This window comes from Pithys albifrons, chromosome 30 (genome assembly GCF_047495875.1).
Source record: "Pithys albifrons albifrons isolate INPA30051 chromosome 30, PitAlb_v1, whole genome shotgun sequence".
Taxonomy (NCBI): Eukaryota; Metazoa; Chordata; class Aves; order Passeriformes; family Thamnophilidae; genus Pithys; species Pithys albifrons.
In genome coordinates, this window is record NC_092487.1 from 327904 (window position 1) to 347500 (window position 19597).

The 19597-nt window shown below is 49.3% G+C and overlaps 1 protein-coding gene across 1 annotated transcript; it reads right to left on the reverse strand.

Annotated features, from left to right (window-relative positions):
- Window positions 1–11041: 11041 nt before the first annotated feature.
- Window positions 11042–13365, reverse strand: LOC139683931 (feather keratin 4-like). Its single transcript, XM_071579455.1, has 2 exons — window positions 13257–13365; window positions 11042–11596 (listed from the first exon to the last, which is right to left on the reverse strand). Exon 2 carries the CDS (start codon window positions 11574–11576, stop codon window positions 11217–11219), a length of 360 nt encoding a protein of 119 aa, XP_071435556.1. The 5' UTR covers window positions 11577–11596; window positions 13257–13365; the 3' UTR covers window positions 11042–11216.
- Between the last annotated feature and the right edge of the window lie 6232 nt (window positions 13366–19597).

The following is a 19597-nucleotide window of genomic DNA, read 5'->3' on the forward strand; positions in this document are numbered from 1 at the left end:
GTCACCTGGCCCTGAGCAGAGCAGCAGTAACTGTTCCTCTGTTGGTTCTCCACAACAGCTCCAGTTTGGTCCAAAAATGAATCCCAGGAGAGGGTTCAAAAGGTTGATAAATCCACAACAGTTCCAGTTTGCTCCAAAAATGAATCCCAGGAGAGGGTTCAAAAGGTTGATAAATCCACAACAGTTCCAGTTTGCTCCAAAAATGAATCCCAGGAGAGGGTTGTAAATCCACAACAGTTCCAGTTTGCTCCAAAAATGAATCCTGTGAGAGGGTTAAAAGGATTGATAAATCCACAACAGTTCCTGTTTGCTCCAAAAATGAATCCCAGGAGAGGGTTCAAAAGGTTGATAAATCCACAACAGCTCCAGTTTGCTCCAAAAATGTATCCCAGGAGAGGGTTAAAAATCCACAACAGTTCCAGTTTGCTCCAAAAATGTATCCCAGGAGAGGGTTCAAAGGTTGATAATTCCACAACAGCTCCAGTTTGCTCCAAAAATGAATCCCAGGAGAGGGTTCAAAGGTTGATAAATCCACAACAGTTCCAGTTTGCTCCAAAAATGAATCCCAGGAGAGGGTTAAAAAGGTTGATAAATCCACAACAGCTCCAGTTTGCTCCAAAAATGAATCCTGTGAGAGGGTTCAAAAGGTTGATAATTCCACAACAGCTCCAGTTTGCTCCAAAAATGAATCCCAGGAGAGGGTTGTAAATCCACAACAGCTCCTGTTTGCTCCAAAAATGAATCCCAGGAGAGGGTTCAAAAGGTTGATAATTCCACAACAGCTCCAGTTTGCTCCAAAAATGAATCCCAGGAGAGGGTTCAAAAGGTTGATAAATCCACAACAGCTCCAGTTTGCTCCAAAAATGAATCCTGTGAGAGGGTTCAAAAGGTTGATAATTCCACAACAGCTCCAGTTTGCTCCAAAAATGAATCCCAGGAGAGGGTTGTAAATCCACAACAGCTCCTGTTTGCTCCAAAAATGAATCCCAGGAGAGGGTTCAAAAGGTTGATAATTCCACAACAGCTCCAGTTTGCTCCAAAAATGAATCCCAGGAGAGGGTTCAAAGGTTGATATTCCACAACAGCTCCAGTTTGCTCCAAAAATGAATCCCCGGAGAGGGTTCAAAAGATGGATAAATATAAACATTTATTCCATTCTGAGCAAGCAACATTTTCCAAGCACTTCAGGAATGTTTCCCCACATGTTTGGGCACAGCCCTCCCAGTCCCTCAGCGAGATTTCATCTTTGCAGATGAATCAGCCCTGCAAATATTCCAGGCAATGCTGTTTGGTTGCCAAACCTTCAGGCAGCAAGACCTGCTGAGGAGCCAAAAGGTTTTGTTTTGTAAAAGAAATGCATAAAAGGAGGATAATCAGAGAATGGGTTGGGTTGGAAGAACCTTAAAGGTCATCCCATTCCACCTCCTGCCATGGGCAGGGACACCTCCCACTGTCCCAGGTTGCTCCAACTGGCCTTGGACACTTCCAGGGATGGGGCAGCCACAGCTTCTCTTCCCAACCTGTGCCAGGGCCTGCCCAACCTCCCAGGGAGGAATTTCTTCCCAAAATCCAACCCAAAATTCCCCTTTCTCAGTCTGAGCCCATCCCTTGTCCTGTCACTCCAGTTCCTGATGATCAGCCCCTCTCCAGCTTCCCTGGAGCCCCTTCAGATCCTGGAAGAGGCTTTTCCAGACATACAGATCCAAACCTGTTTGTGGAGGGGAAAAGCCACAGAGCCTGTGGAGAAATCAGGATGGTGAGAAGATTCCCAGAGATTGTGGTTGCACTTCCTTGGAGAAGGTCAGGATGGTGAGAAGATTCCCTGTGATTGTGGCTGCACTTCCTTGGAGAAGGTCAGGATGGTGAGAAGATTCCCTGTGATTGTGGCTGCACTTCCTTGGAGAAGGTCAGGATGGTGAGAAGATTCCCTGTGATTGTGGCTGCACTTTGGTGGAGAAGGTCAGGATGGTGAGAAGATTCCCTGTGATTGTGGCTGCACTTCCTTGGAGAAGGTCAGGATGGTGAGAAGATTCCCTGTGATTGTGGTTGCACTTCCTTGGAGAAGGTCAGGATGGTGAGAAGATTCCCTGTGATTGTGGCTGCACTTCCTTGGAGAAGGTCAGGATGGTGAGAAGATTCCCTGTGATTGTGGCTGCACTTCCTTGGAGAAGGTCAGGACGTGCCCTGGAATTACTCATTGCTCTTTGTCAGGGAGAACATTTGTGTTTCTGGGCTTAATCTGCTCCTGTTTTTCTCCTTGTTGACCAGTTTGCTGCCAGTGTGTCAAAAAGATCTGCAGATTGTGGTGAGTCACTGGGAGATCCCTGGAACAACAGCCTGGGAAAGCCTCAGGCTGGCTCAGAACTGGCATTTCAGGAGATGCCACCACCGATGGGGATGAGCAGGTTGTCACCCTCCTGCTAATTGCTGGAATAAAACACCCCAGTGTTGATTAATCCCCTCCAAAATGTCCCACTGGTGACGTTTCCCCGAGGAGGTTGTAAAACAGAAGCTCTGAAAGCTTTAAAATTGACGTTCTCATGAGTCAAACCCGAAGTCTCTGAGCTGGTTTTTCAACTCCATGGTCCAAATCCCCACCAACACATCCCTCCTGCCCTTCCCAAGGTGCTCAGAGGGTCTGACTTGGAAGAACAACACACATTTCCCCCCTTAGAACACCTCCTGCCCCTGCCACCAACCCCCAAACCACCATCAAAGCTCCTGCAAACTCCTCCCTAAAGTTCTATTTTCATGCTATAAATTATTCATTTCTTTTCCCTGTCGACTCACAGAGACCAAACCACGGACCAGAGGGAGGGGAATGTCAACAAAGGCAACTCCTGATGCCCTGAAAATCAGGATTAAGATGAGAATTGTTTCTTAACAGCCACTGCTGATATTAATTGTTAAATATAACTGGGCTGGTTGCATCTAGACAAGGTCTATCAATCTCTCTCCTGCCATTCCACAGGTTGTTATTTTATTCTTTTAAGGAAAAAAGCCCTCAGGAAACATCTCCTGGCCTGTGTTTGTGCTGCATCTGCCCCCTCAGGGTGTCCAAGACAACTGAAGCTTCTGACAATTACTGGAATTTATAGTCCATGTAAGAAGATAATGAGTCCATAATTGTTAATCCGAAATTTGATTCCTCAGGAGAGAATTAAAAGTGTCAAAGAGTTGAAGGAATTCTCTCCCTCCTGCCCTTTGTTTTTACTGATTTATCATTTGCTGCGTGTTTGGGGCTTACAGAGACTCAACTCTCCCTTCCCTCAGAGTCTCTCAGTGCAAAGTGAGACAAGATATGGGTTTTTTTAGAGATATTTTTGCTTTAGGCACCTCATTGAGGGCTGAGACAGCCAGGTGGGTTCCCTCTGCAGGGCACAGAAAAGATTTGGGACCTTCAACCTTCAACCTCTGGCTTCTCTCCTGGGTTTTTGGAGGGCTGTCCCACTCTCTCCCCTGGCTGCAGGGGGCAGTTTTGAACCAGTTTGGCAGGTTTGGGGTCAATGAGTCACAGAGGCCTCAAAGATTCTACTGGTGCAAAAAACTCCCTGCCTGCCCCGGTGGGTGGTTTGGTCACTTCTCTTTAACTTCTTGGTGATCACCAGAAGAACCAGCCCAGGGCAGGGATGTCAACACAGCCCTGGCAGGGCATGGGCACCTCATCATCCTTATCTGGTTTGGGGCTGCCTGAAGGAAAAGTCCCCTTGAGATCACAAAGGGTGATAAAAAACCCTCTTGGATTGCAAAAACAACTCACAGACACTTGAGCATGACCAGGATGGGAGGATGGAGCAGCTCTGCTGTGGGGAAGGGCTGGGAATGTTGGGATTGTCCAGCCTGGAGAGGAGAAGCTTTGGGGGGACCTAATTGTGGCTTTCCAAGACCTGAAGGAGCTACAAAGTCATGGGGAGAGACAATTTCCAAGGGCAACTGGACCTCAGAGTCCTTCTTGAAGTGACAAAAATACATTGAGATGTTGGAGCTTGTCCAGAGAGAAAACATTTGTTTTCAAAGCAAATGTATAAAACTTCTCATTAGATGTTGAGAATTGTGGCTTCAATGTCCATCTGTTGAAGAACTCCAGATCCTTCAGCTGGAAAGGAAATAAATCTCAATTTCTGCAGTGAATTGGAAATTCTTTCCACAGGAAAACAACAAGCAGGACCATCCCTGGTGAAGGAAGGCTTAGATAATTTGTGTTAAATATGTTGAATTAGGAGAGCTGAATTCCTCACACCACAAGGTTGGTTTCTAGAGCTTTTAAAAGCTTAAGCTGAGATTTGATGCAGGGAAATCCTCTCATGTATTTTCCCACTGATAGAAGAAATTTACACCAGAAGGTTTGTAAATTTAACATAAATTTAACATAAATTGTCTTTTGTGACAAAGATCTGCAGAGCCACAAAGGGTTTGCTCAGGAGGAGGGCAAGATTATGTTTCAAAGTGAAACTATTACTCATTATCAAGCCCTAAACCCTCAGCAACATGTAATTAATTTTATTACAGCAGAGCTCTGTACCTGCAACACGTTAATCACATGGAGGTGCTTTGAAGTCCTTCATTCTGGGACAAAAAAAAAAAAATAAATTTAGAACAACAGCAGGTTAAGTGTCACCTGGAGCTTCCTCATAACCAACCCACAGGAGTTAATCCAACCCTAAAGCACAGGGTTTAATTAGTGAAGGGTGTAAACAAGAGGGGAAGGAGCTGCAGCTGCTGCCGGTCCCACACACCAAGAATTCTCCTCCCTCCTGCCCAAACCAGAGGCAAAATGCCAGCTCAGAAAGTTGGCACTATCCCCCTTGGCATGGTCAGGGGTTGAATTTGCAGCCATGGACCTCACCCAAAGGCTGGGAGAAAAACACAGGAGAGTTTGGGGCTGGAGAAGGGAAGGGCTTTGCTCCAAGGGTTGACATGGAGACATGGAATGGGTTGGGTTGGAAGGGACCTAAAGAATCATTTTGTTCACCCACTGCCCTGGGCAGGGACATCTCCCACTGCATCAGGTTGGTCCAACCTGGCCTTGGACACTTCCAGGGATGGGGCAGCCACAGCTTCTCTGCCCAACCTGTGCCAGGGCCTGCCCACCCTCACGGGGCAGAATTTATCCCTGATATCCAATAGAACTCAGCTCATGGAATCTTGGAATGCTTTGGGTTGGAAGGGACTTTAAAGCCCATCTCATTCCACTCCTTCCCATGAGCAGGGACACCTTCTGGTATCTCAGGTGGCTCCAACCTGGCCTTGGACAATTCCAGGGATGGGGCAGCCACAGCTTCTCTGCCCAACCTGTGCCAGGGCCTGCCCACCCTCATGGGGAGGATTTATCCCCAATATCCAATAGAACTCAGCTCATGGAATCCTGGAATGCTTTGGGTTGGAAGGGACTTTAAAGCCCATCTCATTCCACTCCTTGCCATGAGCAGGGACACCTTCTGGTATCTCAGGTGGCTCCAACCTGGCCTTGGACACTTCCAGGGATGGGGCAGCAACAGCTTCTCTGCCCAACCTGTGCCAGGACCTGCCCACCCTCACAGGCCAGGATTTATCCCCAATATCCAATAGAACTCAGCATATGGAATCTTGGAATGCTTTGGGTTGGAAGGGACTTTAAAGCCCATCTCACTCCACTCCTTTCCATGGGCAGGGACAACTTTTGGTATCCCAGGTTGCTCCAGCCTGGCCTTGGACACTTCCAGGGATGGGGCAGCCACAGCTTTACTGCCCAACCTGTGCCAGGGCCTGCCCACCCTCACGGGGCAGAATTTATCCCTGATATCCAATAGAACTCAGCTCATGGAATCCTGGAATGGTTTGGGTTGGAAGGGACTTTAAAGCCCATCTCATTCCACTCCTTGCCATGAGCAGGGACACCTTCTGGTATCTCAGGTGGCTCCAACCTGGCCTTGGACACTTCCAGGGATGGGGCAGCCACAAATTCTCTGCCCAACCTGTGCCAGGGCCTGCCCACCCTCACGGGGCAGAATTTATCCCCAATATCCCATCTAGACCAGCACATGGAATCCTGGAATGGTTTGGGTTGAAAGGAACATTAAAGATCATCTTGTCCCACTCCTTCCCATGAGCAGGGACACCTTCTGGTATCTCAGGTTGCTCCAAGCCCCATCCAACCTGTCCTTGGACACTTCCATGGGGGATGAGGCAGCCACAGCTTCTCTGCCCAACCTGTGCCAGGTCCTGCCCACCCTTACAGGGAACAACTTCTTCCTAATTTCTGACTTAAACATCCACTCTGTTGGTTTAAAACTTGGCACTCAGTGCTCTGCTCTGGCTGCCAAGGTGGGAATGGTCCAAAGGTTGGAGGTGGGGATGGTCCAAAGGTTGGAGGTGGGGATGGTCCAAAGGTTGGAGGTTGGGATGGTCCAAAGGTTGGAGGTGGGGATGGTTCAAGGGTTGGAGGTGGGGATGGTCCAAAGGTCAGAGATGGGGATGGTCCAAAGGTTGGAGGTTGGGATGGTCCAAAGGTTGGAGGTTGGGATGGTCCAAAGGTTGGAGATGGGGATGGTCCAAAGGTCAGAGATGGGGATGGTTCAAAGGTTGGAGATGGGGATGGTTCAAAGGTTGGAGGTGGGGATGGTCCAAAGGTTGGAGGTGGGGATGGTCCAAAGGTTGGAGGTGGGGACGGTTCAAAGTGTGGAGGTGGGGATGGTTCAAAGGTTGGAGGTTGGGATGGTCCAAAGGTTGGAGGTGGGGACGGTTCAAAGTTTGGAGGTGGGGATGGTTCAAAGGTTGGAGGTGGGGATGGTCCAAAGGTTGGAGGTGGGGATGGTCCAAAGGTTGGAGATGGGGATGGTCCAAAGGTCAGAGATGGGGATGGTTCAAAGGTTGGAGATGGGGATGGTCCAAAGGTTGGAGGTTGGGATGGTCCAAAGGTTGGAGGTGGGGATGGTCCAAAGGTTGGAGGTGGGGATGGGTCAAAGTTTGGAGGTTGGGATGGTCCAAAGGTTGGAGGTGGGGATGGTCCAAAGGTTGGAGGTGGGGATGGTTCAAGGATTGGAGGTTGGGATGGTCCAAAGGTTGGAGGTGGGGATGGTCCAAAGGTTGGAGGTGGGGATGGTTCAAAGGTTGGAGGTGGGGATGGTCCAAAGGTTGGAGGTGGGGATGGTTCAAAGGTTGGAGGTTGGGATGGTCCAAAGGTTGGAGGTGGGGATGGGTCAAAGGTTGGAGGTGGGGATTGTCCAAAGGTTGGAGATGGGGATGGTCCAAAGGTTGAAGGTGGGGATGGTCCAAAGGTTGGAGATGGGGATGGTTCAAGGGTTGGAGGTGGGGATGGTCCAAAGGATGAAAGTGGGGATGGGTCAAAGGTTGGAGGTGGGAATGGTCCAAAGGCTGGAGGTGGGGATGGTCCAAAGGTTGGAGGTGGGGATGGGTCAAAAGTTGAAGGTGGGGATGGTTCAAGGGTTGGAGGTGGGGATGGTTCAAGGGCTGGAGATGTGGATGGTCCAAATGCTGGAGATGTGGATGGTCCAAAGTTTGGACTCCATGACCTTGCAGTTCTTCTCCCAGTGAAATGATTTCATGATTTCACGTCCTCCACACAACCAGTGATCAAGAGGAAGCCAAAGCACCAGCCAGATGGGTATCACTTCATGGGGCTCCCAACAACTACCCCTCAGAAAGGTAATTACAGCACTTGCCCGAGCCAACTAACAACGTCTGATTTGCATGTAAATGAGATAATCACCTACAAAGAAGTCTTTTACCCTCCGGCTGCTTGGAGGGATTCTATAAAAGCACTCGCAGCTCAAGGCTGTTTACAGCCATCTCCTGACTTTCCCTCTTCAGCGCATCGGGTAAGTCCGAGCTTATTTTGCCTGTTAGATCTTGGCTTTCAGTGCTAAACTTTGTTTCTCTGCTACGAACTGCCCGTTCTGGGCTTTGAGAGATGAGGATTTGGGGAGATGATCCGAGACTTAAAGACCTCAGAGGGTTTAAAACACTTTGCCTTGAGCACAGGGGGCTTTTCATTCTTTCCTCTTCTTGTCCAGTCTTGCTATGGAAGACTTTGATGCTGTAAATCGATTATTAGGATTGTTTAGCCTGTTCTCATCCTTTATTGGGCACCAACTGGGAGCTGCTGGGTGTTATTTTGAGCTGTGGAACCACTTTGATGCTGTAAATCAATTTTTAGGATTGTTTAGCCAAGTTCTCATCCTTTGCTGGGCAACAAGTACCAACTGCTGGGTGGTATTTTGAGCTGCAGAACCACTTTGATGCTGTAAATTGATTTTTAGGATTGTTTAGCCAAGTTCTCATCCTTTACTGGGCACCAAGTTCTCGTCCTTTACTGGGCACCAACTGGGAGCTGCTGGGTGTTACTTTGAGCTGCAGAACCACTTTGATGCTGTAAATTGATTTTTAGGATGGTTGTTTGGGCAGGTGGTTCTCATCCTTTGCTGGGCACCAAGTACAAACTGCTGGGTGTTACTTTGAGCTGCAGAACCACTTTGATGCTGTAAATCGATTTTTAGGATTGTTTAGCCAAGTTCTCATCCTTTACTGGGCACCAAGTTCTCATCCTTTATTGGGCACCAAGTACCAACTGCTGGGTGTTACTTTGAGCTGCAGAACCACTTTGATGCTGTAAATTGATTTTTAGGATGGTTGTTTGGGCAGGTGGTTCTCATCCTTTGCTGGGCAACAAGTACCAACTGCTGGGTGGTATTTTGAGCTGCAGAACCACTTTGATGCTGTAAATTGATTTTTAGGATTGTTTAGCCAAGTTCTCATCCTTTACTGGGCACCAACTGGGAGCTGCTGGGTGTTATTTTGAGCTGCAGAACCACTTTGATGCTGTAAATTGATTTTTAGGATTGTTTAGCCAAGTTCTCATCCTTTGCTGGGCACCAAGTTCTCATCCTTTGCTGGGCACCAAGTTCTCATCCTTTGCTGGGCACCAAGTACCAACTGCTGGGTGTTACTTTGAGCTGCAGAACCACTTTGATGCTGTAAATCGATTTTTAGGATGGTTGTTTGGGCAGGTGGTTCTCATCCTTTGCTGGGCACCAACTGGGAGTTTCTGGGTGTTATTTTTCACCTCCTTCCTGTGTTTTAGACCAACATCTGGACACCAAAAGCATCTCCTGCCCTTCCCACAGCCATGTCTTACTGCGGAGACCTTTGCCTGCCCTCCAGCACCCCCTGTGAGCTGACGTGCCCTCAGCCCCTCACCAATGCCTGCAACGAGCTGTGTGTGACCTCCTGTGACGACTCCAAGGCTGTCATTTACCCCCCACCAGTTGTCCTGACTTTCCCAGGTCCCATTCTCAGCTCCTGCCCCCAGGAGAGCGTCGTGGGCAGCTGCACCCCCGTGGGCATTGCCCGCTCCTTTGGCTCTTCTGGGGGTTCTCTTGGCTACAGGGGTTATGGGAATGCTGTTGGTTTGAGGGGCTCTGTCCTGTTTGGAAGTTCCAACGGTTCTGGAGGGGTGTGGAATTCCAGTAGGTCCTACAATTCAGGGTGTTCCTCCCTGGGAAGGGGGAATTGCAGCCCTTGCCTTTACCGCCAGTACAGCACCTGCAGCCGAGGGAGTTGTGGCCCCTGCTAAAGAATTCCTGGGAATTCACTGCGAAGATGTGGAAAACCCCACAGAAAATCACGGATGTGGAGCTGGAATTAGACAGGAAAGCAGAAATTCGTGTAGTGATTGCATGAGCTTTGTGATAGAAAAAGGTCCTGAATGTTTGTGCTTGTTCCTTGTGTTGTTGGGACTGTTGGGTTTGCTTCTTGTGCCCATTAAAGCCAATATTGCCCAGCACTGACCTGTGTTCATTCCACCCATTGTCTTCCTTCTGGGCTCCCTTATTTCTCCTCCAGATGCTACATTTAATTTCCAGTCACCACCAATGAGAGTTTTCTTCCAGCCCCAAGTCCTCAATTCCTTTAGAAATGAGAGTTTGGGCCCTTCAGGATTAGAAAAGGATAAAATGCTCTTCAGAGCCAGAAAAAGAAATTTCTTCCCTGGGTTTGGGGCATGTCCATGCCAAAGCTGAAGCCAAGACTGTGCCAGGGTAGGGTGGGATTCTATCCCAAGCAGTGGCATTTGCAATTAGCAGAAGCCTTTAAGCAGAAAAGAGATTTTTTAAAATTAGCAGACTCTGAGGTCACTTCTTTCTGTTTGTGAGGTGGGGAGAGGATGGAGGTGAATTCTGGTTAAATGATCCAGTGAAATGACTGGATGGAAAAGACCCCCAAGAGTGTGGAGTCCAACCTTAGATTGATCAACAGTCAGTGCCACATTCAGAAATTCCTTGGACACCTCCAGGGGTGGGGACTCCACCCCCTCCCTGGGCAGCCCCTTCCAAGGCCTCCCCACCCTTTCCACAAAGAAATTCCTCCTCATGTCCCACCTGCCCCTCCCCTGGCACAGCCTGAGGCCCTTTGCCCTTGGCCTGTCCCTGTTCCCTGGCACAAGATCCCACCCTTGCCCTTGGCCTGTCCCTGTTCCCTGGCAGAAGATCCCACCCTTGCCCTTGGCCTGTCCCTGTTCCCTGGCAGAAGATCCCACCCTTGCCCTTGGCCTGTCCCTCTTCCCTGGCAGAAGATCCCACCCTTGCCCTTGGCCTGTCCCTGTTCCCTGGCAGAAGATCCCACCCTTGCCCTTGGCCTGTCCCTGTTCCTTGTCCCTGTCCCTGTCCCTGTCCCTTTTCCCTGGCAGAAGATCCCACCCTTCCCCTTGGCCTGTCCCTGTTCCGTGGCAGAAGATCCCACCCTTGTCCTTGGCCTGTCCCTGTTCCCTGGAGCAGATCCCACCCTTCCCCTGGCTCTCCCCTCCTTCAGGGAGTTGCAGAGATTGAGAAGGTCTTCCTTGATCCCTTATCCCACCCCTTTCACATGAATCCTCTCAGAATATTTCAGGACCAACCCCATCTTGGGGATAAATGGACAACACACCCCTGGCAACCAGGACACCTTGTCATCAACACCCCCACGAGCCTGGCCCTCAGCTCAGGCATCATTTCAGCCCCATTGGCCAATAGTTCTCAGCTGAGGAGAAGAAGAAACCCGAAAACAAGTGTTGTGGTGCAACATCAACTTTAATTGAAGGAGGGCAAGGACTTCCCAGCAGCAGAACTTCATCCAGAGAGCACAGAGGAGCTGGGAAGGCTTTGCTGGGGCTTTGCTGCCCCTCTGAAAGCCACGTGCCCTCTGCTCCCTCCTGGGCTGGGGCTTTGCTCTGGACCCTGCAGGGCTCAGCAGGGCCTGCAGCTCCCACCACGGGACGCCGAGTACCGGGAATAGCAGGGGTAGGAATATCGGCCAGACAGGGATGCTCCAGAATTCCAGGAGCTCTGAGCAACCCCAGAGCTGCCCCAGCCCATGGAAACCCCCATTCCCAGAGGGGCTGAGCTGCCCACGATGCTCTCCTGGGGGCAGGAGCTCAGGATGGGCCCTGGGAAGACGATGGAGACGGGAGGAGGGTAGACCACGGCTTGGGAGTCCCCGCAGGAGGTGACGCAGGGCTGGCTCCAGGCGTTGGCAAAGGGCTGGGGACAGGTCACCTCGCAGGGGGAGAAGCAGCTGGAGGGGCAAATCTGCCTGGAGAAGGACATCCTGCTGTTTGGGAGTGAGGCTGGAACAGACAGGGTGGAGAGAAGAGAGGTCAGGGCTGACGGGGGGTTGGCAAAGGGGAGCCCTCGTTTCTTCAAGACATAAAATATCACAGAAGTTACTCACAGAGTCACAGAATGGTTTGGGTTGGAAGGGACCTAAAAAATCATTGAGTTCCAACCCCTGGCATGGATTATTCCATTTCAGATTAGGTGATAGAAAGGAATTCCTCCCATTGAGGGTGGTGAGGCCTTGGCATGGGTAATTCCATGGATGCCCCATCCCTGGAAGTGCCCAAGACCAGGCTGGACAGGGCTTGGAGCAACCTGGGCTTGTGGAAGGTGTCCCTGGCCAGGGCAGGAGGTGGGACTGGATGAGCTTTAAGGTCCTTCCAACCCAAACCATTCCATGATTCTGAATCTCCTACAGTCCAAAACTCCCCCTATAAATCCCAAACCCTCCAAAGCCTGTCAGGATGAAAGAAGTTCCCGAACATTCTACCCATAAGAGGTGAAGATACATCAAGTACTCAAACAGAAGTACCTTGAAGCAACCAATCTATGATGCCATAAATCTCAATCTTTAAGGTCCCTTCCAACCCAAACCATTCCATGATTTTAAATCTCCTACAGTTCAAAAACTCCCCTATAAATCCCAAACCCTCCAAAGCCTGTCAGTGTGAAAGAAGTTCCAGAACATTCTACCCATAAGAGGTGAAGGTACATCAAGTACAGAAGTACCTTAAAACAACCAATCTATGATCCCATAAATCTCAGTCTTTAAGGCCCCTTCCAACCCAAACCATTCCATGATTTTAAATCTCCTACAGTTCAAAACTCCCCCTATGAATCCCAGACCCTCCAAAGCCTGTCAGGATGAAAGAAGTTCCAGAACATTCTACCCATAAGAGGTGAAGATACATCAAGTGCTCAGACATAAGTACCTTGAAACAACCAATCTACGACCCCATAAATCTCAATCTTTAAGGTCCCTTCCAACCCAAACCGTTCCATGATTCTGAATCTCCTACAGTCCAAAACTCCCCCATAAATCCCAAACCCTCCAAAGCCTGTCAGGATGAAAGAAGTTCCAGAATATTTCTTTGTTTTAATGAAAATAAACATTCCATTCTACCCATAAGAAGTGAAGGTACATCAAGTACTCAAATATAAGTACCTTGAAACAACCAATCTATAATTCCATAAATCTCAATCTTTAAGGTCCTTCCAACCCAAACCATTCCATGATTTTAAATCTCCTACAGTTCAAAACTCCCCCTATAAATCCCAGACCCTCCAAAGCCTGTCAGGATGAAAGAAGTTCCAGAACATTCTACCCATAAGAGGTGAAGGTACATCAAGTACTCAAACAGAAGTACCTTGAAGCAACCAATCTATGATGCCATAAATCTCAATCTTTAAGGTCCCTTCCAACCCAAACCATTCCATGATTTTAAATCTCCTACAGTTCAAAAACTCCCCTATAAATCCCAAACCCTCCAAAGCCTGTCAGTGTGAAAGAAGTTCCAGAACATTCTACCCATAAGAGGTGAAGGTACATCAAGTACAGAAGTACCTTAAAACAACCAATCTATGATCCCATAAATCTCAATCTTTAAGGTCCCTTCCAACCCAAACCATTCCATGGAAATCCCATTAAAGTGGCTTTGGAGTTTGACTTACCCAGTTCACCACTGAGGAGAAGCCAAGAGAAGTGGGTTGAAGAGCTCTGTGTGCTCTGAGCACTTTTATACCATTGCCCAGGGTCTGAGCCACCCTTTGGGCATTCAGCCCTTCCGAGTTACACACCAAACTTCCCTGCATTTGTCACGTCAAGGGGTGGAGGAATCTTTGCATATTGTTTGCTCTTGAGCAACGAGGAGCTGAATGGTATCACAGCCCAGGGAAACTCCTCATGTCCAAACCAGCTTGGGCTTCACCCTTTGGTTTCTTTCCACTCATCACAAAAATGAACTTCCTCCTTCCACATGTCGGAGCTTCAAAGCATCAAACTCCAAGATGGAGCACCTTTAATGTCTGAAGCATCACAGCAGACCCTGCTCTGGTTACACAAAGGGTTTGGCATTAAAATGAATTTACAGCTGGGAAATTATATCCAGGTCCTGACCTGGTGGAAGAGGACACAGAGCAAAGGGAGTGCTCAAGGTCTGGGGTCTTCCTGTGCTTAATTTGAGGAGCTTCAGGGACTTAGAAGTCAGAATTATTGCTCAAAGCCTTTAGTGAATGAAATTACATGTGATGGGTCCCTCTTGAGAGCAAAACTCATGGAAGGAACCTTGTCCTTGCCCTGGAATGTGCATTCCTGTGGGTTCTCCAGCTGGGATGGAAAGGCTCTTGTTTTCTTTGCTCTTTATTATTTATTTAAACAGACATTCCCTGCTCTTGCTCCTGATCCTACTTTGGGAATAAGAGTTTTGGCCCTTCCTTTCCCTTCAGGCAAAACACAACATGGGAAACAGAAGAGAATGTTGAGTACAGACCCAGGCCAAGGTCAAGATTAAGGTACAGTGACCTGTGCCAAGACTCTGCCAAGATTATGGGGAGAGGTTTTAGGTGCCCTCATTGCCCTGTTTGGGGTGAGGACAACCCACCCCAGTGGGGCTGATAATCCTCCCTTTCAGCATCCCTGAAAGGAGCTGGTTTGGTTTCTTGGCTCCTGCCAGGGGTGACTCTGAGCTCTCTGTTTTCGTGGTTTCTGGGCGCCAACCCCGTTGCCATAAGCCAAGAGATAATAGAATGATAATTATAAATAATAACACTAACGAGTACAAGACATGCCCGGGATCCCCTCCCAGAGGTTCATTTAATTGCCAGGGGGTGGCTGGTAAATCATTTGGCCTCTGTCTCAATCAGCTCTGCTGGAAATCCTCAGCAGTCACTTCCCATTTCACGTGGGTGTTACAGGCTTGGAAGGAGCAGCGTTTTACTCACTGGGAAAATCCTTAATATGGTTTAAGGCTTAAGAAACCTGAGGTTTCTGGTTTCTGGCATGTCTTTCATGGGCTCAGCACCTTCCAGAGGGTGGGTTCACACCAGGCACAGGCTCCTGAGTTAGGAGTGGCCCTTCTCAAAGGATCAGCAAGTGGCTCATCTGGGCTAAATCCTTTCCCTCCGAATTTCTGAATCATTGTCTTCTTCTCTTCATCCTCAGCCAAAACTCTTCTTCCTCCTCAGACCTGAACTAATCTCAGTTTCTGGACTCCTTTTTATCCCTCTCCCTGGAAATCACGTTTGCTTTGTGATCACACCAGTTTAGTTGTTGCCCATTTTAACACTCCCATTATTATTTCTCAATCTTGGTGTTTTCTTATCTGGAGACAATGGAAAATCCGTGTTTTTTTCACCTCTCTCTACCCAACCACTCATTTGTCCAACACCCAAATGAATTGGGTAATTTTTATTGTTGATTTCTTAATGGGATTATTATTAAAAGTCTGAGGCCAAAAAATGCACTTGTTGATTCAGAGGGAAATCTGGGAGGAGCCCTTGGCTCCTCAGCCTTTCATCTCCTGCCCTGACACTGAGTCAAGGACCTTTGTGTGGAGAGGTGGGAGCGACCAAAGAGGAGATGGAGAGGTTGGACAAGACCCTGCCCAGAAACCCCCCTGTGCCCTGGGCAGGGCTGAGTGCAAGAGCAGGAGCTGCACTTGGGTTGGGGTGACCCCCTGGATCAATCCAGGCTGGGCATGAGCAGATGGAGAAGGACTTGGTGGGGCTGGTGGGACAACCCCTGGGATCAATCCAGATGCAGAAGGACTTGGTGGGGCTGGTGGGGCAACCCCTGGGATCAATCCAGATGGAGAAGGAATGGTGGGACTGGTGGGACAACCCCTGGGATCGATCCAGGCTGGGCATGAGCAGATGGAGAAGGACTTGGAGGGACAACCCCTGGATCAATCCAGATGGAGAAGGACTTGGTGGGGCTGGTGGGACAACCCCTGGGATCAATCCAGATGGAGAAGGATTGGGAGGGACTGGTGGGACAACCCCTGGATCAACCCAGATGGAGAAAAACTTGGTGGGACAACCCCCTGGATCAATCCAGGCTGGGGATGAGCAGATGGGAAAGGACTTGGAGGGTTTCGGGGACAACCCCCTGGATCAATCCAGATGGGGAAGGACTTGGAGGGTTTTGGGGACAACCCCTGGGATCAATCCAGATGGCAAAGGACCTGGAGGGGCTGGTGGGGCAGAGGCTGGACATGGCCATGGGCAGCCCTGGGCTGGTGCCCAGGTGGGCAGCAGGGCAGGGGGGGCTCTGCCCCTCTGCCCCCTCAGGTCAGACCCCACCTGCAGAGCTGCCTCCAGCCCTGCGGGCCCAGCACAGGAAGGACCTGGAGCTGCTGGAGCAGCTCCACAGGAGGTGACCAGAGGGCTGGAGCAGCTCTGCTGTGGGGAAGGGCTGGGACATTTGGGATTGTCCAGCCTGGAGAGGAGAAGCTTTGGGGGGACCCAACTGTGGCCTTGCAGGACTTGAAGGGGCTCCAGGAAACATGGGGAGAGACAATTCCCAAGGGCCTGGAGGGACAGGACAAGGGGATGGGTTCACATGGACAGAGTAGAGGTTTAGATGGGATATTGGGGATAAATTCTTCCCTGTGAGGGTGGGCAGGTCCTGGCACAGGTTGGGCAGAGAAGCTGTGGCTGCTCCATCCATGGAAGTGTCCAAGGCCAGGTTGGAGCAATCTGGGACAGTGGGAGGTGTCCCTGCCCATGGTATGGGGTAGAACTGGCTGATCTTTAAGGTCCCTTCCAACCCAACCCATTCCAGGATTCCATGACATGGGATGTCCATCTCCAGCTCTGACTTGGTATTTATAACACTGTGAAAAACAACCAAACACCAAGAAATGGCCAACCCAGATGGAGATATTGGTTAAGTTCTAACACAACAACATAATTTGAACAATTCCTTTGAAGATCCGTCGCCCTCTGTGCCCAGGAACGTTGTCAGAGTTGTAACAAAGATGGAAATCACCCTCCCTGTTTGACAGGCAAGAAGTTTCTGGGCCGTGATGAAGATTTAAAACCCTCTGAGGTGGAGTTACTTTGGAGAAACAAAGATCACTAATTACCTTGATTGAGTGACAGATGCAAAAATAAGAGTGTTTGAGGGACAAGGAGGACAAGTGAGGTTGGGAACAGTTCCCTTTCCCCAGGGCAAGCTGAGAAACTGTATAAAAGCACCTGGAACCCAGAGCCCTCAAAGCTCTTTGACTCTCAGCCCTCTCCTGCTCTGTGACCATGGAAATTGTGTCCTTTTTGGGGCAGGGGTTGGGCTAAAGTGAAGTTCAACTCACCTCTAAAAATGACTGTAAGGAGAATTGGAAAAGCTGCCTCAAGGTGTGGAAAAAATTAATGTGAAATAGAGAAAACAGAGAAAAATGCATTTTGTGTTTTGCATTTTTAATTTAAAATTGATTTACCTGTGGGACTTCAGGGTCAATGAAGGTATTTCTTCATTGAGTGGGCTGAGGTTGGGTCAGGGCAGGGTTAGGTTGGAGATTAGAAAGAGGTTCTTCCCCCAGAGGGTGGTGGGCACTGACCAGGGTTAGGTTGGATCAGAAGGTTCTTCCCCCAGAGGGTGGTGGGCACTGACCAGGGTTTGGTTGGATCAGAAGGTTCTTCCCCCAAAGGGTGGTGGGCACTGAGCAGGGTTAGGTTGGATCAGAAGGTTCTTCTCCCAGAGGGTGGTGGGCACTGACCAGGGTTAGGTTGGATCAGAAGGTTCTTCCCCCAGAGGGTGGTGGGCACTGACCAGGCTCCCCAGGGCAATGGGCACAGCCCCAAGGCTGCCAGAGCTCCAGGAGGGTTTGGATGATCCTCTGAGAGACAGGGTGGGATTGCTGGGGATGGTCCTGTGCAAAGCCAGGAGTTGGACTCGCTGATCCTTGTGGGTCCTTTCCAACTCAGCAGATTCTGAGGTTCTCGAATGGTCTGGAGTTGTGTCAGGGGAGGGTTTGGTTGGATCAGAAGGTTCTTCCCCCAGAGGGTGGTGGGCACTGACCAGGGTTAGGTTGGATCAGAAGGTTCTTCCCCCAGAGGGTGGTGGGCACTGACCAGGGTTAGGTTGGATCAGAAGGTTCTTCCCCCAGAGGGTGGTGGGCACTGACCAGGGTTTGGTTGGATCAGAAGGTTCTTCCCCCAGAGGGTGGTGGGCACTGACCAGGCTCCCCACGGTTTGGGCACAGCCCCAAGACTGGCAGAGCTCCAGGAGGGTTTGGATGATCCTCTGGGACACAGGATGTGACTCTTGGGGATGGTCCTGTTTTGTCCCTCACTGTTTATTTTTCTTCCTTTCCTTCAAAGGTTTTGATGGAACCAGTGAAAGGAATAAAGAAACAACAGTGAGGAAATGATGAATTTCTGAAGGAATTTTTGGTGTCCACAAGGCCACAGCTCAGCAACACTTCCCACTCTGTAATCCTTGGCCATCCTTGCATGAAACCTCTGGAGAAACAGCTCTTAGTCACATATTTTGATACAGTTCTCCTTGTTCATCCCTCAGCATCAACTCCAGACCTGCAAATGGAGCTGTCACAGGTCTGGGAAGTGCCAAAAATCTCCCTGATGAATCTGATACTTCCTTTTCCCTCCTTCAGAGAGACCTCCAATGGTTGCAAACAGCACCTGAAAAGCTCTTGCTCATGAGGATTTTCTGCTTTACCAACAGATATTTATTGCCTGTTCAGCTCATCTTGGTGTGTGCAAAGTTTCCTGACTTACCCTGATGACTCTGGTGTTGCCCATTTCATCAGATGTGACACAACACCCCAACTCATGGACCTCCAGGTCCTTCCTGGTATCAACCCACTCCCTTTGCTGCTTCTTTCTGGCAATGAATCAAGTTCCTTTTTTCATTTTTTTTGTGATTGTTTCACAGTCTTCTCCATCTTAAAGACCATCCCATGAGGCCACAATGGGAATTTATTGCTGTAATTAATTCCTTGCTGAGGGTCTGAATCCTTTAATCTCCCCCATCAATGGGATTAATTATTATATTGATCAAGGAATCGAACCCTTGGTGCCATCAGGTCTCTGCCACTCGAAGTCTTGCCCTGGAAAATCCTCTTAGAGGGCAAAGAGAATAAAAGAACCTGGAGCTTCCCCCTCTCTGTGTGTCTCCTGCACTGTGTGGATTCCAGGGAAAGTTGAGGGCTGGAGGATTTATTGGTTTCTGTGCCCCCATCTATGAGTGGATCCAAAATATAAAAGGTCTGAACTATAATATATTTGTTAAGCAGATGGTTTGAGTTGTATCCTGCAGAGGACAAACCCTGGGGATGGATTCAGGGAGGCTGAGCCTGACCATGACGTGGTGAGGTGTGATGGAAAGGTGGGAACTGCCCAAGGATTGCAGACAGTGATTAGAAACCATGAGTCGTTGGGTGCTGGTTGGAATCTGCTCCAACATCACGTGCCAAAGGTGGGTCAGATCCTCCAGACTGGCCCAGCTGGAGTATAAAACCTTGTGCCTCTCACAACTCTCCCAACAGCTTCTCCTCAGCTCTCCCAGCAGCTTCTCCTCAGCTCTCCCAGCAGCTTCTCCTCACTTCTCCTCTGGGACTCAAGTAAGTTGTTCATTCTTTGCATCCTTTTTCATCTGTTCTTTTAATGAAAATTCACTGAATTCTACATGAAAGTCTGTTGTGGGACTAAATGGCTGTCAAAGCAACTTTGCTGGTCCTGCAGAGGGCTCAGGGCTGGAATTCTCCAGCTTCCTGAAGGAATTCTTGCTGAGGGCTTCGAGGATTCCCAACTCTGAGTTCCTGAAGCTGGTACAGAAATGAGCTGCAGCCTTAGCTTGGCTTTAGTGGCAGGTGGAGCTCAGTTTTGAAGCTCCATGTAGGGGGTGGTTCTATCAACCCTCTCCTACCACTGAATTGCTTGACAAAGTTCTACCAACCCTGTCCCACCACTGAATTTCTTTCCAGAGTTCTATCAACCCTGTCCTACCATTGAATTGCTTGACAAGGTTCTACCAACCCTGTTCTACCTTTAAA

Coding starts and splice junctions, on each gene's coding strand:
- LOC139683931 (XM_071579455.1), bottom strand. CDS start 11,576: ATGTCCTTCTCCAGGCAGATTTGCCCCTCCAGCTGCTTCTCCCCCTGC.